Here is a 26,626-nt window from a genome sequence, read left to right on the forward strand (position 1 = left end):
TGGTTTGATTTGGTCTGATTTGGATTATTGCATCGGCAGAGAAGCTTATGGAGTGCAGAAACTTTTCAATGCATATATGGAATTTGTGAGAATGTACAGTTAACCATCATTCCTGAATAAGAGGATCAAGATTTATGACCAAAACAGGCACTGATATGTTCAGCACCAAAACAGGTGCTGAAAATTGTAAAATTTTTTTTTTTTTTTTTTTTTTTTTGTTTTTGGTTTTTCGAGACAGGGTTTCTCTGTGGTTTTGGAGCCTATCCTGGAACTAGCTCTTGTAGACCAGGCTGGTCTCAAACTCACGGAGATCCGCCTGCCTCTGCCTCCCAAGTGAATTGTAAAATTTTTAAAGGACTTAAGATTCTGACTTAAGCAAAGAGCATGATGGCCCTTACCTATAAACCCAACACTAGGAAGGCTGAGGCAGGATTGCTGTGAGTTCAAGGTCAGCCTGCGCTACCTAGTCAATTGACAGTGTGTGCTACACAGCAAGGCCACCTCTCCCCCACACACATACAATAAAACATTATGATTTAAGGTAAAAACATGTGAGTAGGACAAATAAACTTTTTGAGCCTCAACTTACCTATAAAGCATGGGGTAGTTATTATAACCTAATCTGCTGGTGTAATAAGTATTAAATAATAGCATTATAAACTTATCAGCTATGCACATATAAATGCCGCAAACTGTTAGCTCTCATAACTGAAAATGACTAATCATTACTAAACTGGGATGACATGCAAGACTATAATTGCTAAATAAAATACTATACAAACATAGTACCTAGTTGTCAGGGCTCCAATAAATAACACACTGAATCCAAGACATAGCATGGCGTAGGGTTTTTCCAAGGAAGAAAATGTTTATATAACATGGCAGATCTCAATTTCATTAGTGATATGACAATTTTTGTTCCAGGTTCAACTAAAGCAGTACAATGTTTCCATCCTCCCTTTCTTTCTTGAGGAACTTAGGGCCAGAATCTGAAGTTCTTCTTCCCTATTTGTCTTCCCTCCAAGGTCTTAGGGTCTCTTACTAGCTTACAGGGGTGAGAGTTATCTTTAAGTACTGTTTCTTTATTACCACCCATACATTTTGTTGTTGATGTTGAAGTTCTATGGATGGAACCTAGGGTCCCATGCATCCTAGCAAGCACTCTACCACCAAGCTACATCCCTGTTGTCTGAGTTTTCTATCCTGCCTGGCTCTCACAGCCGTTAAGTCCCAAAGAAATCACACAGAGGCCTACATTAGTTATAAACTGATTGGCCCATTAGCTCAGGCTTCTTATTAACTCTTATAACTTATATTAGCCCATTATTCTTGTCTATGCTAGCCACATGGCTCAGTACCTTTTTCAGTGGAGCAGGTCACATCTTGCTTCTTCTGTGTCTGCGTTGGGACTGCAGAGGAATGGACTTTCCTCTTTCCAGAATTCTCCTGTTCTCCTTGACCTGCTTCTACTTCCTGTCTGGTTGTCCACCTATACTTCCTGCCTGGCTACTGGTCAATCAGCGTTTATTTAAAATATAATTGACAGAATATAGACCATGGTCCCACACATCCCCAGCCACTTTCACATTCTGTGTCAGATTCTTGTGAGTTCATCTTAATGCAGATTCAACTGCACAGCATGCTACTGCTTTTACACAATGGGAATCAATAAAAAAGTCTTCCTAGTTACATAAGCCTTCAACCAAACACCTAAATTCAGTTTACTCAGGGATGCAGTCGTCCTTAATAATCTAGCCAGGCACTTCATGTGAACGAGGAACTAACAAAGACTGTAGAGAGATTCATAGACTTGATAATAAATGGGAATAGTCCCCAAGAATGTGTTTATGGAGTGTTAGAGACTGTAGAAAGGTCAAGTAGAATGAAGATGGAGAAAGACCTTTTGTACAAAGTGATTCAAGAGCTCATCAAATGCGCAGGCAGTTTTACATAGAAAACACAGGCTGCTACTATACATGGCTTATTGTTTTAATAAGCAGAACCATACAAACACCATAATTTCAGAAAAAATTATAAAAAAGAGATTAAACAGTCACAAGTTCTGGGTTCCTCTGTTTATTCCATTAGGCTACTATATATTAACTGGGATACTTAAAAGTAATTTCAATTAGGAACCTCTTGAGACCCTCATCAATTATTTCAAGTGTTTTAGTCTCAAATACATTCCTTTCTTCTACAAACTTCTGAAAGAGATGAACGCCACCACCAACACCAAAATAATGTGCTTTGCTGGCCAGAAGCACCCGGCCGTTCCTACTCAACAGTCTGAGGAACGTTTCATGCAAAGCGCTGTAATAATCTGGATTATAAATGGTTTCTGAGGTGAGAATGAGGTCATATTTTGCAAAGAGTTTTTCACTTAATACAAGCTTACTGAACTCAGACCATTCCCCAGAGAAAAACCGACATTTACATGTTTCTTGGGCTGCTTTTGACTTCTTTTGTCTTTTCCCTTCTGGCTCATTTACATCATTGCCCTCATCTTGCAAAGGGAAGTTAGCGACTACGTTAGGTAAGGTCACTTCGTCGATCACCAGACTGTTATAATCTTGAAAATGAACTTCGATAGCTCCTCCTTTGGACGCAGTTATTCCAAGCAATCCCGATCCACACCCAAGATCCAACACTTTTTGCCCAGCAAATTTCACTTTGGCCTTTGAGAAGTAAGTCAAGAGGTCAAAAGTACACTCCCAGATTTTCAAGCCTCCTTCATAGACACCTGGAATCAGATCAGAATGAGATGAAAAGCTTTTTGAAACTATGTTTTCTCCAGGGAATTTCTCTTTCAACAAGACAGTTTTCACTACCGCTATGTTGACATGGGGACCCGGCAACATTTCCATAACCGTATTTTCTAAGACTTGATTTAAATCTTTAGGCATAGCATGCTCTTTAGCAACTCTCAAGAAGGGCTGTTTTTCATATGCTTCCCGGTCACCTGACCCATCAGCTGCACTGAGTGGGCGGTCGGTGTCTTCAGAGGAAGCTGCATTACCCATTGAGGATTCCCATAAGCCATCCGGAAGCAAGTCTGATGGTTCTGCAGAACACTTTCTGTCCTGCCTTCCGTTTTGACTTTTTGAGACGGGTGGTTCTTTTGATGAATCCAGGGTCAAAGTTCCATCTCCAAGGGGTGTTAATTTATTTTCTACATCCTCTTCTATACTAAAGTTGAATTGAAAGGCCATCCTCTTATTATATGGACACTCGCTTTATCAAAGGATGATGCTTCAACTTCCGGATGGGATAGAATGGCTTGATTCACACAGTCAATTAGTTCTGTTGGGATCAATGTCCGTTAGCTACTTATCCACCACTGGATATATTTAGAGAGGCTTCCAAAGATTTTTCAGGGGCCTTTGTTCCTCTTTCAATTCAGCTCTGGAAATGGGGAAGAAAGAGAGAGAGAGGGAGGGAGGGAGGAAAGAAAGAAAAACAGAAAGAAAGGAAGAAAATGATTATTTTAAAAAAAGCTGTGCGTGTAGGGGGGTGATTTAGGAAATTACACAGATGCCGTTAAGTATTCATAAGTAGAAGATAAAATATAAAAGCAAACAAAAGAACAGCTATAACAGTAACCACCTTTACCAGAACAAAATTCGAAGCCCAAGATTTTTATACAGGACAGACTAGCTACTCGGGGTGTTTTAGCTGTCGTATGCCCCCTACTTTCCGCCACATCTTCATCTCTGTGTGTTAATCTGCCTCCACAACAGTTTAAGGTCTTATTTGAGTAAGAAAGACATCCATTTTCAAACACGTAAAGGTGTAATATGGCGTTTATAAATTCATCCGAACGGCATATTTAATCAAGATCGTAATTCGAAACGGCGGAATGAAGACCAGCACTGTAGAAAGTAAAATCGACTGTACAGAAACATTTTTAGCCACGTAGCGGACTTTGTATAAGACCCGTTTTAATCTGCACACTTCTGGACGGTGGAAGGTTCACTTGGCAGGAGCTGGACGGTGTGTGCGGGGAGAACTCGCACCCCTAAAATTATTCCTACTTTCCAACCCCCTGCACTGTGGGGCTTCGAGTCATTCCCGGATACAGGACCAGCTCACCCTTGACCCTACGCGCAGTCTCAGAGCCCCCTGGCACCGAAGGTAACAAACTTGAGGACTTCTGGTCTCAGCACTCGAATGACAGAAGTCAGGGTGAATGAAGTACCTGGGTGTCCGGAACTCGCGGCAGAGCTCGCCGTGGGCACACCGTGCACACCAGCGAGATGAGTCCTCCGACGGCTAGAGGAGACTCTAGGCGCGTGGGGGCGAGGGGCCGCCTCTCTATGGTTGCGTGTGAGCGGCGCGCTCTCAAAGGCTGCCGGGACAGCGTGACCGCCATTCCAATTTGTGGCGGGAGTTGCACAAATCTGTTCGTGGCCGACGGCGCAAGAATGTCTCAGGACGACGAGGCGGAGGCGAACCGGGCCATGCTGGATAATCTCAACAGTTGGTCGCGGGAGGTGTGCCGCCGGGAGCTGCCTTCGGTGCTACCCCGGCTCGTCATATCCTTGGAGGACGCTGAGGGGCGGGCCGCGAGCTTTCTGCCGGGCGGGAGCGGGCGGCCTGTGGCTGGGCTCGAACTCTAGGCGTTTACGAGGAGGTGGCGGTGGAGGGAGCGAGGAGGACAGCGGTGGGTGCAAGGCCTAGGCCCGCCCGGCGTTGTCGGACGATTGCCACTGGAGCTGTTGGAGATGACTGGCGTTCTCACGCCTTAGTGTGTTCCTCTGTCCCTTAGTTTCCCCATAGACTCGCTGCCGAGTGTGAGAGATGCCAGCGCTGGCGCCCGGTATCTGGAGTGTGAGAATTGAAGGATGTAGTTGTAGTTATTCCGTGGGACCACATCTTTAGAGGATGTTCTGTAAATAAAAAATGCTTTCCCCTTTCAAGCCCCAGTTTCCTTTTTAGCTAGAAAGCGTCGCTGCAGGTTTTGGCTTTAAATGCATTGGAATTGCGCGCTGTCGGTGGAATGATAATTAGTGCCGTGCTTTGTGTTTATACTTGTAACCGGAAGTCGACCCCCTTCATGTTGAAAGGTGATCTTAGTATTATGTCTTCGGTTCTACCTTCTGTATAACATTACACAGACACACACACACACACACACACCTCCAAGACCAAACGACCATCACTTTCTCAAGAGTGCAAACCTGCACGAATGATGTTTCACAATAGAGCAAGTATTTCTACCATGTTAAAGTCATTCCTTAAATGGCACTAAGGTCCGTTTTTTTATACTCGTTGTGTGAATACGGAGTTATTTTGCCTTCTAGATGAAGTCTTGCTGTGTAGCCCTGGCTGGTTTGCTACCAGCTACACACAGCAGGCTAGTTTTGAGTTTGCAGTGAGCCTGCGTCTGCCATGCTTGAATTATATGTGTGCCAGCCTGCAAGGCTGTCTTTGTGGAATTTCCTTCTGGAAACAGCTGTTTTTACTACGCTTATTTATGTAATGTGTGCTTGCTATAATGCTAGGCTTAGAGGGAATGAAAATAGAGTGTTTTTCTCTCGCTTAGTTACAGGAGCCCTCACTAATTCAAAACACCATTTCTACCTTTCCTTGCTGCCTACGAGAACTCAGATCTCACTTCCAGGTTTTCTTTTTTCTTTTTTTTTTTAATATTTATTTATTTATTTATTATATATACAATATTCTGTCTGCATGTATGTCTGCAGGCCAGAAGAGGGCACCAGACCTCATTATAGATGGTTGTGAGCCACCATGTGGTTGCTGGGAATTGAACTCAGGACCTTTGGAAGAGCAGGCAATGCTCTTAACCACTGAGCCATCTCTCCAGCCCCAGGTTTTCTTCTGTAAGTAAACCTTGAATACTCATTTGTAACCAACATATTGTGGCTTCTGATTCTAAATTACTTCTTGAATCTTCCTGTCTCCCCTGCTGTCACTGTGAGTCCAGTCTTTATCATCTGGGCTCGTAATATTTTCCTTGTTTCTACATAATTCTTCTATAATCTATTCTTACAAAGTTTAGGGTGGAAAGCAACTCACTTTATTTCTCCTTCACGTACCTTTGTGACTTAATTTTTTTGTTTTGTTTGGTTTAGGCTGGCCTTGAACTCAGAGATCACCCACCTGCCTCTAGAGTGCTGGGATTAAAGGCATTAAAGGCGTGTGCCACCGCTGCCCTGCCTGTGTGTCTTAATTTTAAGAATACAGTCTGAACCTTGCCCATAATTTGAGCCTGTCCCTTCCTTTATACCTAGCTAGGTAGCTACACTCAGTCCCCAAGTTGACCTCCTTCAGAATCTTTGTTCTCAGCCTAATTTGTTTTCCAGCCTTTTCAACATCTCATTCCAGTCTTCTTCAGCGTACTTCCTTAGAGGATCCATTTCACAGCCTTCAATCTCAGGTAGCTCCCTGAAACCTGTCTTAGGATTTCGATTGCTGTGGTAAAACACCATGACCAAAATCATCTTGGTTGATAAAAAGTTCACTTCAGCTTGAAATTTCATATCACAGTCCATCAGCAGAGGAAGTCAAGACAGGAACTCAAGCAGAGCAGAGAAGAGGGTTGCTTATTAGCTTGCTCCTTGTGGCTTGTTCAGTCTGCTTTCTTAGAGCACCCAAGACCACCAGCCCAGGGGAGTGGTACTGGCCAAAGTGAGCTGGGCTCAATCATCAATTAAGAAAATGTACTACAAATCAATTGATTGAAGCTCATATGAGCTCACAGACTGAAGCAGCAAGCATAGGGCCTGCATGGGTCTGCACCAGCTTCTCTCTGTCTCTGTCTCTCTCTCTCTCTCTCTCTCTCTCTCTCTGTATTAAAACTTTCAGCTTAGTATCTTCATGGGATTCCTGCATAAGTGTGCATAAGTGGGTCTCATTCTTGTACTTTCTCCTGTTTGTGTTGTCCAACTTAGATGTGATAGTTTTTGTTTTATCTTATAATTTATTTTGTTAAGTTTTGTTATCTCTTAGAAGCCTGTTCTTTACAAATAAGAGGCCGAAAGGGAATGGTTCCTGATGGGAGGGGAGGGGGGAGGAACTGGGAGGAGTAGAAGGAGGGGAAACTGTAATCAGGATATATTGTATGAGAAAAGAATCTGTTTTCAATAAAGGGGGTTACACTATAGACTAGCCAACAGGCAAATCTTACAGAGGCATTTTCTCAGTCTAAAGTCCCTTCCGAATGACTCTAGCTTGTGTCAGTTTGACATAAAACTAGCCAACACACCACCCTGTTACATTTATGGCGTTTATGGTTTTCTGGAGACCATTTGATCCTTATTTGCTCCTTCCCCATTTTTCCTAACTGTATTGTGTAGAATAGAGGCAGGCATTTGGTTTTGTTCACTGTTTTATCCTCACCACTGAGAAGAGTGACTGGCACATATGTGTTCAATAAAAATAACTAGATATTGCAAGGTTTGAAACATTTAGTATTTTACTTTCATTCTGTAGAACAGATGGAAGAAAAGTGCAATATATCGTAATCTATCACCTACCAAAATTAGCTTCTTATTTTTTACTTTATTATTGTCCAGTCATTATCTGAATATTTGTGTACTTATAAATTAATTGTGAAGTAGCAAGCTTTCTAAATTTAAACTGGAATTGTTCCAGTTGGCAGATTTTACTCTCCAGAACTAAAAAGTTTTGGGTTTCCTCATTTTGATTGTAGTTATAAAATATGCAAAGTAAAAGTTCAAAAGAGGGGTTTTTATGATAGTTACAGGTAACTTCTTCACATTGTACAAGGGTTCTTTCTGCTTTTACAATAAAATATTTCTAATAATTCTAAGTGATGTAAAAGTATAGTTTATACTGTGTTTATTGTTAACCCTCATATCATAATTAAAAGTTGCAACAATTTGCAAGATCCTGCTACATCAGAAGATTTCAGTCTGGTAAGGTTGGTGCGATAGACATGTAAGTAACATGCAGTTAAGCCAGAGACAAAGGGTAGAAGTGCTAAGGAGAGCGTCTTTCCTGTCGTAGAGCCTGGAACTCTGGATTATCTTCCACCAATCCTAAATATCTCATGACTTAGTATAAAGTTACTTAGCCTTAAGTAACATTTTCACAAAACCTTTGTTCATATGATACATGTTAAATTTTCAGAGGTCAAAGAAATAAGGGCTTTGTGTATAATTTCAGTCTTTTAGGGGAGTATTGGTAAATTTTAAGAGTCCCTTTTGAATTTATTCCTTAATTACTTTTTATTTACTTTATGTATCAGCATTCTGAGAGATGGATTGAACATATACGTAAGTAAAGTTGTTTTGTATATTTGATGTTGTGTATGTGTGTCAGTAGATGACTTTGCAGATTTATGTTACCATCAACGTTAATCTTTATTGTAGCTTTGGTAACTTCCTGTTACATAAAATGAGCCAATTCCTTCCAGTCATAGTGTTTTTAAGTTTTGAATTCCATTTTTGATGATGTATAAGCACATTGAAATTTTATGCTGTGATAGGACCAAGAGAACACCAGTTCAGTCTGTTAGAACCTGCAGCCTCTTAACATACTTAGTGTCATCTAGAAAGCGCTCTGAGTTAGGAAAAGCTCATTGTCTAGATGATGACAAATTCGTCATTTGGAAAATTTTTATTCTCATCTCCATCTGTTTTCATGATTTCTTATAAGAAATCTGTTTTCTGATGTCCATGCATACTATGGCATTTGTGTGCATGAACTTAAACATACAAACATGTACACAGACAGAATCCCTTTTAGAGAAGAGATTATGATGGGAACTATGTTATCTCAATCCTTACATTTCTGTCAGCCTTGCTATATGAGTCATTATATTTATCTGTTTATATAATTGCTAAATTATGAATATTTGCCATTTTGGAAACACATATAGTGAATCCTGTTGAGAAGAGGTATTCATACCCACTTAATTTATTTAGCTTGTCTTCAGTTGCTGGGTGTAATGACTGTTTCTGTTTTCTTTCTTCCCTTTTTCTTGTATTATACTTTTTACAGTGAAATACTTAAGTTTCTCTGTAGATTATGGTATTTGAGACTTGCAATTTTGGGTTGACATTACATACATGTTCTCATATTTGAAAAAGGACAGTTACTGACTGACATGGTATGATATTTTTCAAAATATGTTATTTTGCTTTATAGGAATTTTGAAAATCATTACTGATAATTTTTTGCCTCATATGAATCACCTGACACTGGAACAGACTTTCTTTTCCCAAATTTTACCAAAGGTACAGTTTTGTGTTAATTTGCATACTATAGAAGATATTAAAATCTGACCTTAACTTTATATAATCTGTTCCTGATTTTCTTAATTCTCTTATTTTTCTTATTTATCAAATATATTCAAGTGCAAATAAATAGTAAAAATAGTTCACTTTTGTGCTAATTTGAGTTATCCTTATAATAATACAACTAAGCTTTTTTTGTATCTAATGTTCTGTAGTATAACATTTCATTGCAATGTGTTTAATTTGGGAATAGATAACTGTTCAAGTAGCTTCATAAATCTAGTTGCATGATGTTTTTATTTGTGAGTTCATTACTGTAAAGTGATTTTTATATTTAAAAGGGTGAACTAGTCAAAATATAAGTGAGAACCGCCTAGTGGATGTCACACACCTTTGATCCCAGCTCTTGAGAGGCAGAGGCAGGCAGATTTCTGTGAGTTCAAGGCTAGCCTGGTCTACACAGGGAGCTCCAGGACAGCCAAAGCTCCATAGAGAGATCCTGTCTCACAACACAAAAACAAACCAAATATATAAATGGGTTCTAAATATAAGACTCAGTATAAATTCATAACCAAATACCAAGAAATGCCCTTGTAAATGCCACAGGATATTGGTTGATTAGGGTTTTTTGTTATTCAGAGTAGTACTTGGCGCTTGTTACACCCTCAGATGAACTTTGAATGAGTTATTTTTCTATTACTAAATACATTCACACCACAGAAATGAAAAGCAAAGTAAGACTTGGGGCTTTGTTTAGGGACTCCATTGTAGAAGTACTTTTAAATTAGGACCAGTGGTTAACTGACAGTGGATAGTTGGGAATAATCAGGTCATTGTTATGTTTTTTCCTTCAAAGGTGTCTTTTTTTCTAGTGATTTCTAGTCCTGTTTATAAGCTGATTTGTTTTCACAGACTATGAAATTATTTGATAGAATGATACGCGAATTAACCACTGAAGCCAGAGAACTCTCAAGCCAAAATTTAGGAATCCAGGTCACTCTAAGGAATATTTTACAAGTAAGTAAGTATATTAGAAAAAGAGTGGAGCTGGGTGTTGTGACATGCTTAAGGCAGGAGATGCTTCTGTTTAAGGGCAGATGCGGTTATACAGTGAGATCCTGTCTCAAAAGAAAAAAAAAACTGAGAAGTTTTTTGTAGCAGGGGTGGTGCCTCATGCCTGCCTATTGTACTAGGGAGGTTGAGGCCAGTCAGGGTTAGGGAGTGAAATCTTGTCTTCGAAAAAACAAGACAAACCATTTATTTTTCATGAAATGGCATAATGCTTGAATTAAATTTATGGACTTAAATACATATTAAAGGTCAATTTCTGAATTTTTTAAAAAGATTTATTCATTTATTTATTATGTATAGAGTATTCTGCCTGCATGTGTACCTGCACCCCAGAAGAGGGTACTAGATCTCATTATAGATGGTTGTGAGCCCCCATGTGGTGACTGGGAATTGAACTCAGAACCTCTGGAAGAAGAGTCAGTGCTCTTAACCTCTGAGCCATCTCTCCAGCCCCAATTTCTGATTTTTTTTTATATAATTTTATGTTAGTTGTCTTAGAAGACAAATCAAGATAGCACCCTGAATTTGGTTGTGATTCTGAGTGGTGTTCTGAGAGAGTGAAGTTCACTGAAAAGAGAGAGGCACGTAATGTTACTGCTGTAGGTCCAGCACTCAGAATGCTATATAATTCCTTTGTTGCCTATATAAAAGTATGTCTTGAACCAGCCTTTCCTTTCTTCCAGACAATGGTGCAGATCTTAGAAGGCCTTACAGGATGTGTTCATCATATTTGTACCACACAGCAATCCATCATTCTAGAAAATATTCATAGTCTTCCCTCATCCATCCTGCATATAATTAAAAAGACATTTGTACATTGTAAAGTGAGTAGTGGGTCTATGTAGCGTTTGAATAGCCTGGAATCTGTAGGCAGAAGTGCCAGATAAGTGTTTATGTATAAGGTTTTACATTTTAGTTGATAATGGGATAGACTTTTCTGGAGCAAAGATAGACTTAATTGTTTCACAAGTGATTAAAAGGTGATTTTGGAATTGAATTTCCCCCTTCTTAAAAAAAATGGTTAAGATTTATGTGTAACCACAGGAATCTTGAAATTGTTCTGTTAGATAGCAAAGTGGGTTACTTAATTTAGTCCTTCTTAACATTACTGAGGCAGCTGGAAAGCACAAAAGATGGCTTAGAATTCGTAGGGCACAGGCAGTTTTGTTATCAATGTTTTGGGGTAAATGTCAAATTGTGTATGGTGGTAGGGGGCTAAAATGTGCACTGTTTATATTCCTGCATCTATCAAAGTGCATTTAGTAAAGTGTGATTCTGTCAGAACATTAAGTTTATGATCTCAGTCTCTGATAGTATGGACTAAAGTAAATTTGAATTTTGAGCTGTTTGTGATCTGTTTCTCTTCTTTTTATATTTTATGGTCAGAATAGTGAATCTTTGTATTCTGGACGCTTACACCTACTGTCAGACCTTCTCCAGTCTGTTTTCAGGGAGGCCTATTCTCTCCAGAAGCGGCTGATGGAACTGCTGGACAAGGTTTGCATGGGCCCTTCAGTAGATGAAAATAACACTTTGTTGATGGTAGAAGGTGAGCAAAGAATTATTGATTAGAATAGGGTGAAAATGGCTATAGTTTGTTAATCAATTAAATCATTAAACTAATGTTTCTCTTTATGCATGCTTTCTTGCTTATGTATAAAAATAATATCAATCTCCCTAGGTAAATTTTCAGTCTTTAAAATTTGTAAAATTTAGTTTTTATACTTTATTATCAATCTGAATATCCAGTAAAATATATAGTATGTAATTTCCACGCAAAAGATTTAACCAATAAAGGATTTATGTAACTTTATACTCTTTAAGCTACTCTGTAGTCTGAGAAAGCAGTCTTTAGCTTTTTTTTTCTCTTTAACCCATAACTGTAGACCGCCTTGGCGAGTCACTCTGTCTAGGATCTGTAACCCGCCTGGCTGGTCAGTTATTCCAGGGTCACGGAGAGGTACCACCTGAAAGACATGGGCTGATGAGAGGAAGGAGGCTAGGCATATTTGTCGAAGCCTCCGTTTATTAGAGTCATGGTTGCAGCTTATATAGCCCCTGGATGAGGAGCTTGGGGGGCTGGGGCACGGGATCTTGCCACGTGGTCCAAGCTAGCCAGGAGGTTACGATCGGTCAAGTCACGATTCCTTGGTCAGGAAGTCACGAGTTGACACACCTAGTTCTCTAAATAGTTTGGAATGTGAGACGGGTTCCACTAACAGATAGCTCTCTATTAACAGTTAATTTCCTCAATACAATTGGGAAGTAGAGCCCTCTACAAAACTCCTCAGGGCGGTGATTCCTATAACAATTTTTTTTGGGGGGGGGAGGGAAATATGGCTCCTGACATGTAACAAAAAGTGTAGGGGGAGGGAGCTAAATTCCTTTCTGGAATTGTGTGTATGTGTGTGGGGGGACTTTTGAATGTGTGCATGTATACTGACACACACATTATAATAAATATCTATTGGGGGCTGGAGAAATGGCTCAGTGGTTAAGAGCACTGTCTGCTCTTCCAGAGGACCCGGGTTCAAGTCCCAGCTCCCACATGGCAGGTCACACCTGTCTGTAGCTCCAGTTCCAGGGCATTCAACACCTTTACACAGACACACATGCAGGAAAAACAATGTATATAAAATAAAAATAAGTAAATTATAAAAAAAATAATAAATATCTGTTTTACATGTATTATACTCTATTATTTCTTTTTCTTTTTTGGGAATTAAGCCCAAGGCCTTGCATATACTATTTCATTCTACAAACTTGTTAATTGTTAGCCAGGTGTGATGGCACAGGCCAGCATAGCACTTCGGAAGCTGAAGCAAGAGCTTACAGGTTCTAGGTGACTTAAGCCACATAGTAAAGCCCTGTCTCCCAAACACTATACAGAAGTTACTGATTGTAATCTGTGTCATTGATTTCATCGCTTATTAATGATTATGATCTAGAATTTTGAAAATAATGCATTAATATAGGAAAGCAAAGATTATATTTCTAACTTTACTGTTAAGAGTATAGGTTGATTTGGGACCAATATTGGGTACCTTTTGCTCTCTAAGTAATCAACCTGAAAATCTGTTGTTTAAAATAGTGTTTGTTTATTCAAATCCCATGTGCCTCAACTTAGACTGGCATTATCTGCAGTAATTTTCTGTGCAGCTAGCTCATTCCTCCATTTATGGCTAAGAACGTCCTTCACCTCTGGCTGTTTGCTGAGGCAGAAGTGGTGAGAAAGTCTGCATTTTATTTAACACAGGCCCAATCACAGCTTTGGGATTTCCAAGAATCACAAGGGGAGGACAAGTCCCGGCACACCAGATCTTGGCTTGTTTTGCTTTGATCATTGTTCTTTTATCAAATCAAGTTAAAGGTCTGTGCCCAGAGACATTTTTATGACAAGAGAAGGGGCCATTGGAACCATTTTTTACAAGCTTTCTAAAACAACTAGAATAAAACACTTGCATGAATGTAAGTTAGTATAAATTAAGTTGCAGTTCTTTTTAGGTTTTCTTAGTAGTTTCTTTTTCTTCTTTTTTTTTTTTTAAATTGTATCTCTAGAATATTTCAACTACAATAGGACATAATTTTTATTCCACTAAATTTTTTTAAATTTCTTTTTGTTTGTTTGTTTGGTATTCTAAGACAAGGTTTTTCTGTATAAAAGTCCTGGCTGTTGGTGGTATACTGGTAAGCATAGATGCCTTCTACTGAACATTTTATAATAGGACATAACTATTAGTTTACTGAACATTTTTTAGTAGGACATAACTTTTATTCCACTGAATATTTTTGGTTTAATTGTCATTAGATAGATGTGAATTGCAATATCAATAATTCTTTCTTTCTCTTTTTTCTTTTTTTTTTTTAATTTCCGAGACAGGGTTTCGTTGTAATTTTAGAGCCCTGTCCTGGAACTAGCTCTTGTAGATCAGGCTGGCCTCGAACTCACAGAGATCCGCCTGCCTCTGCCTCCCGAGTGCTGGGATTAAAGGTGTGTGCCACCACATCCCAGCTCAATATTTCATTATTAAAACCTTAAAAATACAACATTTACTTTCAGTAATTATTTTCATACTAGTGCATATTTTAATTCTTCAGTCAAGTGTTGAGATGTTCACTTGATCCATTTAAATATAAGAAAATATCTCATATAACATTTGATTATCCTGAGAGATGTGTTATTCTTCTCTTTAGTTATTCATTCGTTATTGGATATCTGCTCTGTGATCTCTGGTATGGACCAAGCATTTCATGCCAATACATGGAAATTTATAATTAAGTAAGTTTGTTAGATTTTCTTTTTCGTACTGTGTTTTCTATATCTCAAATTCTAAATAGTTGATGGTTTTAAGATTACATTTGAAAAAATTTTTGTGATTGTATGGAAACTCATTGATTCTGCTGCATGATGATTCAGATATTTGTACATGTAACTTCCAAACCAAATTGAACTCCTCTATACTATTATTTTTTAAAAACAAACAAATAAAACTCCCTACAGTTGTAGCTAGTTAGCTGGTAGTTCTGAATAGTGGACCATGAACCATAGTATGCCCAAATTCATGTGCTTGCAACTACTGTTAGATAATTATCAGTATAAAATAAGGTATTTCTAAGTCAGAAATTAGTAATTTTATTTGTAGTTGACATTAATCTCTTTATTATATACAGTTGAGTTGTTCAACAATAATTCTACTTTTCAAATAATTTTTAACTTAAATTGAAGCCTTTTAAGGGTTAGTAGGGAGAGTACCTATAGTAGTTATTAGATGCTGAGGGGTGTCTCTGATTATCCTGCAGGAATAATTAAATCAGTGTAACTCATTTTAGGCACCTTTCTTGTTCTCTCAGGATGTTAACTTGCAAAAAAGTAATAGAGTGTTACTTGTTCACCATAATATGTGTACCTGACTCCTTGAAACCTCTCCTGAGTTTTTAGACAATTTGATTAGTTTTTTAAAACTGCTTTTACGTTTGTTCATCTTAAAATAGGATAATGATAGCACTCTTTATAGTGTTGCACTGAATATTGAGTTCACATGGCAGGCACCCTGTAAATGCTCAGTGAATTATCCACATGGCCGTCTCCATCCCACCAAACCAGCATCATTGTCATCTCTACTTCGTTCTTGCTCTTTTCCAGGTACTCTGTTTTCAGAGTGATATATTTAAAACTTAAACTGGATCATATCACCCAATTTCTTAAAATCTCCCACCATATAGAGCAACAGCTTAAGCCTTTTTGGACACATCTTCCTTTACCAGCCCCCTGCTGCTCCTTCCTTTCTGCTCTCAGTTCTTCAGATGCAGGAAGTTCTCTGTCCTAGGCCCTTCCTTCCACAGCTTGCCCTTTGCAGAAGCTGTTCCTCTCTTCTACTTTATAATGTAAGCTTCTACTTACCTTAATTCCTGGGTGCCAGCATTAACATTCTTGTAACACTGTTTCATAGTAATAGGACTTTCTCAGCTTAGCATTTACTGTTTATTCTATTCTTACATTATTTGACGTTTTCATATTAGGCCATATATTCCCTGTAGATAGCGCAAAAATTATGTCCAATTGATTTATTTTTTATCCTCAAGACCTAGCAGAATGGTTGACAAATACAAGTTCAGTTATTTGTACAAGTTCAGTTATTTAAAGAGACAAAAATTTAGCCACTAGCTTTAAAGGTAAAGTTGGATCTTAATTGTACCATGTTTAATATATAATACATTGTTTTGTTGAAAATGTTATATAAAGTAGGTGTTCTTTGGGCCTGAGTTGATTGATGTTATTTCATGTCTCTTCTGGTGATTTTATTTTTCTCTTTTTATCTATTTAGGCAGAGCCTTAAACACCAGTCTGTTATAAAGAGCCAATTGAAACACAAAGAGATAATTTCTAACTTGTGTGAAGACATTGTTTTCTCCTTCCATTCTTGTTTGCAGTTAGTTGAACAGATGACACAGCCAGCTGCACAGGTAAAATGAAATCTAGACACCACAAAGGGGAGTTATTATTTTCGCAGTTGTTAAATCTTATTGAACATAAAGAGTATGGTCTAGGGTTTTAATTATTTTCCCTTAGAAAATCTGTAGAATTCTTTACAACTCATAACTACTTTTTACCTACAACATTGTATTACATTCATTTTTTCACTTACAATAGCATTTACCTGACCATCATTTTTACATACTTAGTTGGTCAGAGCATTGTCCTCAGAATCTTTTATTCTTTTCTGACCTAGAACAAAATTGTAGTTTCTCTGTTTTTACATTTATTTAAGGTCTTCCTAATAGAGAGATTGTTAGCCTTTCTGTCACCAATGCATTATAACCTTTAACAGTATATATGTGTAGGTGTTTATTCATTTTAAAATTGATAGATTTCTTTTGATTTCAAGAAGTTACAGTGTTGAATTGGCATCACCTTAATGAAATAAAGGCTGCATTCTAACTAAGCATGCAGAATAGGGTTGTTTGAAATTACAATTCACCTTTCTATAAAAGTATATTAGCACAATAACTTTTGTTTTAGACTAACTCTAAATTTATTTAAACATCCCTGAGTTACAGAATTGATGGACTCAGGAACTAATGTGTTAACTTTTATGGGAAGATGAGTTGAATATTTCTTTCCCAAATGTCAGAAATAGGACTCCTCCTCTTGTAGATCTACAGCTGACTGAAGGTTCCTTTGCGTCTGTGTTCTTCCCTATCAGACAGCCTTGGGGATAGAAGTGTAGACGTTTAATCCAAGTTCCAAGACTGGTCGCAACTACTGCTGGAACAGGGATAGTCTAACAGGACAGATCCAAAAGGAACGTAGGACTTTGAAAAGGAGCTCTGAAACATACAGACGTGAAGGATAGTTGTAGAAAGAGCTTCACTTTTTTCTTCTTTTTTTTTCTTTCTCCTTTTAGATGCCTTCATTTTTCCTTTTTATTTTCTCACTCCTGGTTCCCTTTCTGGTTCCCAGGACCTCACTGATAGGAGAGCTTACCTGTGTATCCTGTGTCAGTGGCAGAGAACTTGATCCAGCAGTTTGCAACCTGTCGGTGGTGACCATTTGGGGTTGAATGACCCTTTAACATGGGTTGCCTAAGATATTAGAAAACGCAAATGTTTACATTAAGATTCATAATAGTAGTAGAATTACAGCTATGAAGTAGCAATGAAAAATGATTTATAGTTGGAGGTCACCACATGAGGAATTGTATTAAAGAGTGGCAGCATTAGGAAGGTTGAGAACCTCTGATATCTTGAGTCTTAGCCTTCTTTTCAATTTCTTTTTTGCTTGATGCTGCAGACTCACCTATTAGTAGTAAAAGGAAAATTAGGTTCCTGACCAGGTGAGAGATGAGGAAAACCCAAAGAATAGTATAGCCTGGAGTGGCAAGCTGAAAGAAAGTCTGGGAGGTTCCTAGATAGAGTAGCTAAGTGTATGATAAATATATATTAATTTATTTTAAATAAATTGGCTGTATGATAATGAAATTGAATTGAAACTTTTTCAACCAAATTCTCATGTTTTACTTAGTTGTGCTAATTTTGGACTGATAAATGTGACCAACTCCATTCACTGACTGAAAGAGTTCTGGGATGGCTTTTATGTCTAGTCTTTTGCTCACTGTAGTCAGCAGTGCCTTCTGCTATTCACTGTTGCTAATTAAGGTGTTTCCCAAGTAGTAATCATCTTGTAGTAGTCTACTGTTCCTTCTACATCAGAATACCTGAAACTAAGACATTTGGATACAACCGCAAACTATTTCTACAATTCTGTAGTCTAAGATCAAGACAGAAGCGGGTGTATTGATGCATGATTCTAATTAATCTTATTAAAAACCTGGAGTCAGATATTGGGGTAAAAACTGAAAGATCAAAGAAGTAAAGGACCAGCCACAGTCACCTCTTAGTTGCTCAGACTGAAAAGGACCGAGATCCTGTCTCCTCCCCACCTTCTCACTTCCTGTCTGTCTGTACAGGCCCCAGACCTCTATGGTTAACCAGTGGCTAGCTCCACCCTCTGGTCTCCAGTCAAGCTTTATTTGTTAGAACATGAACAGAATATCACAACAATGTATGGTCAGGGCGTATTCTCAGCTCAGAAAGTGTCACCTTAGTGCATTCTCACTTGGTGAAAGAGCTTAGATACCTCCCTGCAATCTCCTCATAAAGACACCTTGCCCAGATCACCTCCTCAAAGGCCCTAACCCTTAATGTTGAATATGCACTGATGTTGTGGTTCCAGCATAGTTTGACATAACACCAACATTCACACTAGGACCCTGCTTTCTGAAGTGTCACAGTAAAGCCAGTGAATTTAATTGTAAATATGGGATATGAATAAACTAGTCTTTGTTGTCTGGGCCTGCCATTAAAAACAAAACAAACTGAGCAGCTTAGAACAACAGAAAATTATTCTCCTTATCATTCTAGAAGTTTTGAATTCTTAAATGGCAACAGGGTTATGTTCTGTCTAGGGGAGAGTCTATACTTTCTCTCAGCTTCTGATGCTGGCAGATGTTGACATTCCTCAGTGTACAACTACAGATTTCGGTCTCTGTACCCATCTTCATATGATATATTTCCTATGTCTCTCCATCTTAAGATACCAGTCATATGCGATTAAGGGTGGCCTTAAGTCTGGTACCGCCTAGACTTACCTGCTCGTGCCTGAAGTGACCATATTTCTAAAATACTGAATTTTGTTTTAAAAATTATATTGAATTAGATTACTCATCATAAAGCTTTAGACACCAGTCATTCAGTTTCAAAAATATGTAAAATTTATTTTTAAGGTACTTAATTTAATCTCTATCATAATTTTTTTTTAAGATTTATTTATTTATTTTGTATACAGTATTCTGTCTGCATGTCTACTGCAGGCCAGAAGAGGGCACCAGATCTCATTACAGATGGTTGTGAGCCACCAGGTGGTTACTGGGAATTGAACTCAGAATCTCTGGAAGACAGTCAGTGCTCTTAACCTCTGAGCCATCTCTCCAGCCCCTATCATAAATTCTTAATAATTGCCGTTATAATTGTTTGGGGGTTAAGAAGATTAATCAGTGGGTAAAGTGCTTTCTGCTCAAGTATGAGAACCAGGTTTGGATCCCTAGTACCTTAGAATCATGTTTGAAACCCCAGAGTTGGGGTAATGAAGACAAATGAGTCCCTAGGACTCACTGGCTAAGTATTTATTGTAACCAACCTGACAAGCTCCAAGTTCAGTGAGAGATCCCTCACTGAAAGGGGTGAAAGGAAGAACCATGTAATAAAGGCCGGCCCCTCCCCCCCCCCCCCCCCCCACATACACATTCCTATTTATGTTGATGGTAAGGTGAGTTGAAGACAGGTCCTTGAGTTCTAGCCCAGGCTGTCTTCAAACTTAATCCTTCTCCTTTTTCCAAGTGTTGGCTCTCAATACATTGCTTGTTAAGTTTTTGTATTATTTAGAAAGTAAGCACATACTCTGGTATCTGTAGTCTCGTTTATTTTCTGCTACATTTAGATTTTTATCAGTATTTAAAGAAAAGAAATATGGTTACTCATTTTAAAACCCTGAAAAAAAATGTTTGCCTGGCTTATATTCCCTACTTATTTTAACAATTAAGTGAATCATATAAGAGTGTGAATATATTTATATTGTTTACTTGTTTTTTTTTTTTTTTTTTTTTTTTTTTAAATTTTTTTATTTATTTATTATTTATACAGTGTTCTGTCTGCATGCCAGAAGAGGGAACCAGATCAAATTACAGATGGTTGTGAGCCACCATATGGTTGCTGGGAATTGAACTCAGGACCTCTTTAAGAGCAGCCAGTGCTCTTAACCTCTGAGCCATCTCTCCAGCCCCTTTACTTGTTTTTTTTAAAGATATTGAAATAAAAGCTTTAGAGTTAATAGGTATCATGCTACTTAGTAATAAAGGAAAAGTAATGCTTTAGTCACAGTCTGCATGATTTTCCTTGTATCACAGGTGGTAAGGACGAGGGGATCCTGGAATGTTTAACACACAGGATGGTTCCTTCAAAAGGGATGCATAACCTGTTATCTGCCCAGAAGACTGGGAGCAGACTTGCCTGGTGACCAATGTGCTTTCTATGTGGTCCTGATCCTCCCCCGCACTCTGATCATAAGCTTGCTAGTCTCAGTCAGTTTGTACATCCTATCTTTATGAAAGATGCCGAATGTACTTTACAAAGAGGTTCAGTGTAGTCATGTTGGATCTTTCTTTAGATTACTTTGTTCCTCAAGGAGAGTTTTGTATGTCCTTACTGTGCACATGGGATTGAGCTGAATAGCACTGGGAACATTTCACCAAATTGTGCTATGCTTCAACATGCTAAAATAAACTACTCAGGGTCAGACTACCAAAGTTTGAAGCAACACTAGCTACTTAGTTGTGTTGAACCAAACTGACCTTTTGCCTCCTGCAATTGCAGAGACCCCTGCAAGAGAGAACATGCTGAGAGTGTGTTCTATTTCACTCTTGATAGTGAGTACCAGGTTGCTGAGAGAGTCTGGGCATTAGTGTAGATTCATTTTTAACCTCTGTTCTTAAAAAGAAATTACTCTGGGGGAGTGGGGCATACATGCATCATGCATAGTGTGTGTGTAGGTCAGAGGACAGTTCTATAGAGTTGATTTTTTTTCCTTCCTCTTTGTGTATTCCAGAAGTCAAACTTATATCTTTAAGCTTGTGTGGCAAGCACCTGTGTCTTTGAGTCATCTGTCCAGCTTTTATTCTCTGTGTTTTTTACTTGGAAAGCACTGTATAACAGAGTTCATGTCAGTAATATAAAAGAAAGGTGAATTTCTATTTACACAGTTTTTTAATGCAGAAAACCGTTTCCAGTTATTTGTTTGTAGTGCAAATCAGATGTAAGTAGATTATTCCATTAGTGGATAACTCAGATTTTGATTGAATTTAACTAACTAGGCTTTTACCACAGCAGGAGAAGAACCAAACATATTCAGTTAACATTAATGTTAAGATAGGTTATTTTCTTGTGAAATAATTCCCCAAATTAAAGATAATTCATTTGACTTAACTTTGTGGTGTTAATATAAAACTTTTTATCCATGCTTGGAATTTTTGTGTCATGACAATAAATTTATTTGCCCTGTTCTTCATGCCTTATGGGATTATAGTCTGTGAGTATGCTGTTAATATTTAGTCACTATGTGTGATAAATGTTTGGCTTACTTCCATTTAAAAACATTGTATCACATACTGGGTGCAACATTTTCATGGTTGTAGATATAGAAACAAAGTTTCTAATCAAAGAATTTTAACTGCTTAATTCCTGATATAATTGAATAGTAATTATTTTAAACTTCCACCAGCAATTGGAAAAAGTCCTTATGAACCCACTTTTCTCCCCAGCTTGTGAATATCATGTATCATGTCTTTTTAAGATTTGCTAGTCAAATAGTCTACAGTCCTTTTTCCCAAAAGATACCTAATTAGGTTGTAATTTTTCACTATGACTCATTGGCTGTTTGTATTCTCTTTTCTCCCCATTGCTCTTTTTTTTACCTTTTACATATCAATCACTTTTTCCTTTTGATTAATTTGATCCCCATATAGTAAGGAACTATAATAAATTATTTGAGTTTCACTTTCAAATCAATAAGTCAGTTTATTTTTAGTAATTCAGAATTTATAAAATATCTCTTGTTAATTGGTAAGAATAAAACAATAAGAAAATAATTATGTTTTCATGGAAAATTCATAATCTGCTTACTAAGTCTTTTAGAAAATATTGTCTTGTTTATAGGTTTAGCTAATTTTACATTATTATATTTATTTCCTTCTGAACAGGATAATGCTGACCACAGAATATTTCAGAAAACACTCAAATTGTGTCGTTTCTTGGCTAACTCCCTTTTGCACTACATTAAGGTAAGGTCCAGTTTTATAATACATAAATGTAAAACAAACACTAAATTTTAAACTGTCCTATTGTGTATGGCAGGGTGGGCCGCATGTGTGTACACATGAGGGCAGTAGTCTACATGGAGTGTGTCTTCTTCTCCTCTTTACCTTATTCATGAGACAAGGTCTCTCCCTGAGCCTGTTGTTTGCCATTTTTGGTAGACTTGCTAGTGAGTTCCTGGAATTTGTCTAGCTCTTATCTCCCAATGTTGGAGTTACAGTATGCTGTGCCATGACTGGCTTTTATGTGGATGCTGCTGATTCAAACTCAAGTTCTTTTTCTTTCCTGTCAAGTACTCTTGACCACTGAACCATCACCGTACTCCTCAGCTTGCCCAAACCAGTCATTTGAATGTTTTTTTGAAGTTCATTTTGAAGATCTCATGGTTTAATACTATTGATTGTTAAGTATTGAACATCTGTTACACTGCTTATTGATAGCATCATCAGATATTTTCATTTAATTTTCTGAAAATTATTTATGTAAGTAACTTATAGTTTTTATAAGCATAAGTCAGTTAGAAGGAAATGACTTAGTTTGTGTTTAAATACTATTTATAAAACTAGAGGTTGGTAGCACATGCCTTTAATTCCAGCAGTGGGAGGCAAAGGCAGGTGGATCTTTCTGAGTTTGAGGCCAGCGAGGTCTACAAAAGTGAGTTCCAGGACAGTTAGGACTGTTACACAAAGAAACCTTGTAAAAGCCAAAAACAAAACAAACAAACAAACAAACAAAAAACACCCCCAACTATTTACAAGTTATTTCTACCATATTTTGGAGTTAGGGCCAACTTTAAACATTCAAACCCTTTATCCACATATATACACATACTTTCTCCTTCTGGTATTTTCAGAATGACAGTGATATTTGAAGTTACAAGAATAGGATAAATGACAGGCAGTGGTGGACTCTGAGTTCAAGGCCAGCCTGGTCTGCAGAGTTCCTGGACAGCCAGGGCTACACAGGGAACAGAGAAACCCTGACTCAGAAAACCAAAAGAAAAAAAAAGGTTTTCCAAGATTATGTAGAAAGAGGATCAGACATTGAGAGAGACATTATTATTAAAGATGTTAGTGATTGACAAGCAAAACAAAACAAAAAACTATTACCCAAGTTAAAAATTTTAATTTCATGTTTTTAATTCTTTGATGGTTTCATGCATGTAGATCATGCATTTTGGTCATTTCACTCTCCATTAATTTTTCTCATCCTCCTCTCCTGCAGAGTGAGACTTCTTCCTAAGTCCCCTTCTACTTTGATGTTCTTTTCTCTTTTTTTTTAAGGTTTGAAAACATTTTTGTTTTTTTCTCTTCTGGCATCTCTTCCAAGATCCACCTACTCTCTAGCCACCCCTTTATGCCCTTTCTTCGAAAAAAAAAAATTCTCCCAAAATACCCCCCTCCAGTGAAAATTAAAAGAGACAAGCAAAAGGCCAATAATACAAGAAATGACAAAACTAAACAGCAAAGGTGGTCCTTAGTGTCAGCTGCTAATTGTGGGTGATGATGGCTCTAGTAGCCAAGAAGTTTGGATGCTTACCCTCATCCTCCATTTTCACGTAAGCTTTCCTTTTATATTTGTCTGTGGTGTGTCCAAGTTTTATTCTGTATGTTATGGGCAGAAGGTATGAATTAGACATTCATGTGACATATGAAGAATGAGTAGAGTTTCTTTTTCTTTTTTTTTTTTTAGGAATTTCTTCCTTTCCTGTCTGATTCTTGCTGTACTTTACACCAGCTTTATCTTCAGATATACAGGTAAAAAGGAGTGCCTTATGGTTACTAAAATGTGCCAGTGCTACTCGAGCCATGTAAACATGCATACTTATCTACTAAAGCATTAGAATGATTTTTCTTAACGTTTGAGTAAAGTTTGCCTACTTGCATAAAATATTGGGAGATGGAAGCTTTTGAAAGATACATTCCATGTGAGTTTAACTTTGTTTTTACTAGTTTCTTAAAATGACAAATAATTGGTATGATGATAAATACCAAAACATTTGTGTATGGGTATATTTTATATAGAATATATATACACGTACACACACATACACACACCTATGTATGTATGTATATACACACACATATACAGATGCTAATATACACACACAGATTATCATACATAATGCATATTTACATTTGTAACTGCATAGTAGAATTAAGTTAATTTTGAGGGTTTTAGCAGATGGAACGCAATAGACAGAGGAATAGTGAACTTTAAAATCAAGTCAGCAGAAGTGGCAAAGACTGAACAGATTATTAAGGGCATGTAGGAAAATATAAAATAAAAACATGTCAGTGTAGATTCACTAGAAGAGAGAATAAATTTAAAAAAATGGCCATAATGCCCAAATGTTTTATAACTTTAAGGTTTCCAGGCTGGTCTCGAACTCACAGAGATCCGCCTGCCTCTGCCTCCCGAGTGCTGGGATTAAAGGCGTGTGCCACCACCGCCCGGCACTTTAAGGTTTTTTTATTTGTTGTTTGTTTTGTTTTGTATAAGCTAATGCCATGAAGTGCCTTTTTTATTTGTGGAGTTTTTCTCAGCATGACTAAGACTTGTGTAAGATGTGGCATTTTAGACTTTATCCACTAATGTTTACTGGATCATTCCTGAGGAAGAAGTGTAAAACCAAGAGATGGCTGATATTTGGAAAGAAGTTGTGAGAGTCAGGAAGGTTTAGAAGAAGGGTATGGAATAGCGGGAGAGCCTTTCATCATGATATTAAGTTAACTTTATGTGCTTTTGTGGGTCTGTACCCAGGTGCAGATGACTTTAACTGGTGAGCCACCTTGCTGGACATAGCTTCAGATAAAAGTAAAAATAGTTCTAAGTTTGAGAACATCTTCAGCTGTCAATTTTCTCATCTGAAAATGGAAGTAATAATAACTCCTTCTTCAGGGATTTTATTTTGATTAGGATAACTTGTGCCTGATGTGGTACAGTCAGTTTCTTCTTGCCTCAGCTCCAGTGTTGGAACATGGAAGCTGCCTGTATGAAGGCACTGAGAAGCCATATCCACACAAGTTCCTCGTTTTTCATTCAGCTAGTTTTAGAAAGCTAGAACATTCAAGGAATAAGAGTACCAGTCAGCCTTGTATAGTGTACAAATATGTTGTTATAATTTTGTCTCTATTAATTTTTATGATAGTTTTATGAGATTTAAATTAGGTTTGTAAACTATATGAAAAGGTCTTCTTTAATTAGGGGTTAGTCACATTGACTTATCTTAGAGCTCAAAATTTAATACTGAAACCTCACATCTGTCAATTCATTTGCCCAAAGCCCTAAACTTCTATCCATAACTTTTTTATTTTGTTCCTTGATGTTAATTCCTTTTGTCACTGAGAATAATGGAAACAATTAGAAGAGAGCTTATATATACTCTCTTCTCCTTGTACCTGTATTTAGGCCCATATAGTAATTCCCTCGCTGCCCTGAATTAATTGTGCATGTGCCTGAGGCTGCCTCTTTGTACTCTGAATGTAATTTTCTTACATGCTCAGGCAATTCCTGCAGGTAGCCCCTTTCTCTTTTGCAACATCAACCTGCCCTCGCTGCTGGTTCGTTCTCATGAGTACGTAATTCATGCTACTTACTATTTTCCCCATTTCAGTACAACAATTCCTCAGCTGTACATTCTTTTCCAGGTTTCCTCTCATTTCTTATTGCATTGCAATCCTCAGATGGCTTCCTCAGAGACCTTCCTGTTCATTTTTCTTAACTTTTTTTTCTGTATAGCAATTAACACCTGGTATATCATAGTAGATCCTACAATTCATAAGGAATATATTAAAAAACCTACAATTGTTGCCTGAAAGGCAAATGATACTGAATTCTTTACTGTGCTTTCTTATACATATATAAATACATACCTATAATAGAGTTTATGTCTAATAAGAGATCCACTATAGTAATAGTATATTGTTAAGAATTATGTGAATTGGTCTGTCTCTCCAAAAATATTTTGCTTTGCTATAGTTACCTTTTTGATGTGAGAAGATTAGATATCTTGTGGGTCAGTGAAGTTAGGTGAATGACAGTTATGACATGACATTAGGCTACTGTGTAAAAGTTACTTGAGAACTAGTACGCCATGCGTGAACAGTGGAGCCGATGGCCTAGAAGCTGCCTAGTGAACTGTGGGGTGGCTGATGTATACAGCAAAGACATACTGTACAAGGGAGATTAGCATCACAGGCAGGGGAGAGCAGGATGGTGTGAGATTTCATCATGTCCCTAAGAATAGCACACAAATAAAGAGTTGTGCTCCCTGCCCCCCACTTCTTTTAGATGGTGTGACTCCAGGAAACTGAAATCATAGAGAAGAGGAAACTGTTATACAAGTTTATTTTTTTACTAAACTGTCTGTCCCCTCTAACTAAAATATAAACTATATAAAGGGTAGT

At 37.7% G+C, this 26,626-nt stretch overlaps 2 protein-coding genes across 5 annotated transcripts in view; one reads left to right on the forward strand and one right to left on the reverse strand.

Annotated features, from left to right (window-relative positions):
• Positions 1 to 1,734: 1,734 nt before the first annotated feature.
• Mettl18 (methyltransferase 18, RPL3 N3(tau)-histidine) lies at positions 1,735 to 4,257 on the reverse strand. The gene is made up of 2 exons (XM_057770317.1): positions 4,196 to 4,257; positions 1,735 to 3,402 (listed from the first exon to the last, which is right to left on the reverse strand). Exon 2 carries the CDS (start codon positions 3,207 to 3,209, stop codon positions 2,100 to 2,102), a length of 1,110 nt encoding a protein of 369 aa, XP_057626300.1. The 5' UTR covers positions 3,210 to 3,402; positions 4,196 to 4,257; the 3' UTR covers positions 1,735 to 2,099.
• Positions 4,258 to 4,355: 98 nt separating this feature from the next.
• Positions 4,356 to 26,626, forward strand: part of Firrm (FIGNL1 interacting regulator of recombination and mitosis) — a 45,685-nt gene continuing 23,414 nt past the window's right edge. Inside the window, exons 1-10 of one of the 4 annotated variants that reach the window (XM_057769679.1) lie at positions 4,356 to 4,532; positions 8,219 to 8,258; positions 9,133 to 9,221; positions 10,134 to 10,238; positions 10,976 to 11,116; positions 11,679 to 11,841; positions 14,487 to 14,571; positions 16,118 to 16,256; positions 22,103 to 22,183; positions 23,910 to 23,974. In XM_057769679.1, coding sequence (XP_057625662.1) covers positions 4,422 to 4,532; positions 8,219 to 8,258; positions 9,133 to 9,221; positions 10,134 to 10,238; positions 10,976 to 11,116; positions 11,679 to 11,841; positions 14,487 to 14,571; positions 16,118 to 16,256; positions 22,103 to 22,183; positions 23,910 to 23,974 — 1,019 coding nt within the window. In that variant the 5' untranslated portion in view covers positions 4,356 to 4,421. Of the gene's footprint in view, positions 4,533 to 4,735; positions 5,064 to 8,218; positions 8,259 to 9,132; positions 9,222 to 10,133; positions 10,239 to 10,975; positions 11,117 to 11,678; positions 11,842 to 14,486; positions 14,572 to 16,117; positions 16,257 to 22,102; positions 22,184 to 23,752; positions 23,776 to 23,909; positions 23,975 to 26,626 lie in introns of those variants that run through there. The other 3 variants (XM_057769676.1, XM_057769677.1, XM_057769678.1) reach the window with 3 other exon arrangements.

The sequence above is a fragment of the Chionomys nivalis genome, chromosome 5, assembly GCF_950005125.1.
Source record: "Chionomys nivalis chromosome 5, mChiNiv1.1, whole genome shotgun sequence".
NCBI lineage: Eukaryota > Metazoa > Chordata > Mammalia > Rodentia > Cricetidae > Chionomys > Chionomys nivalis.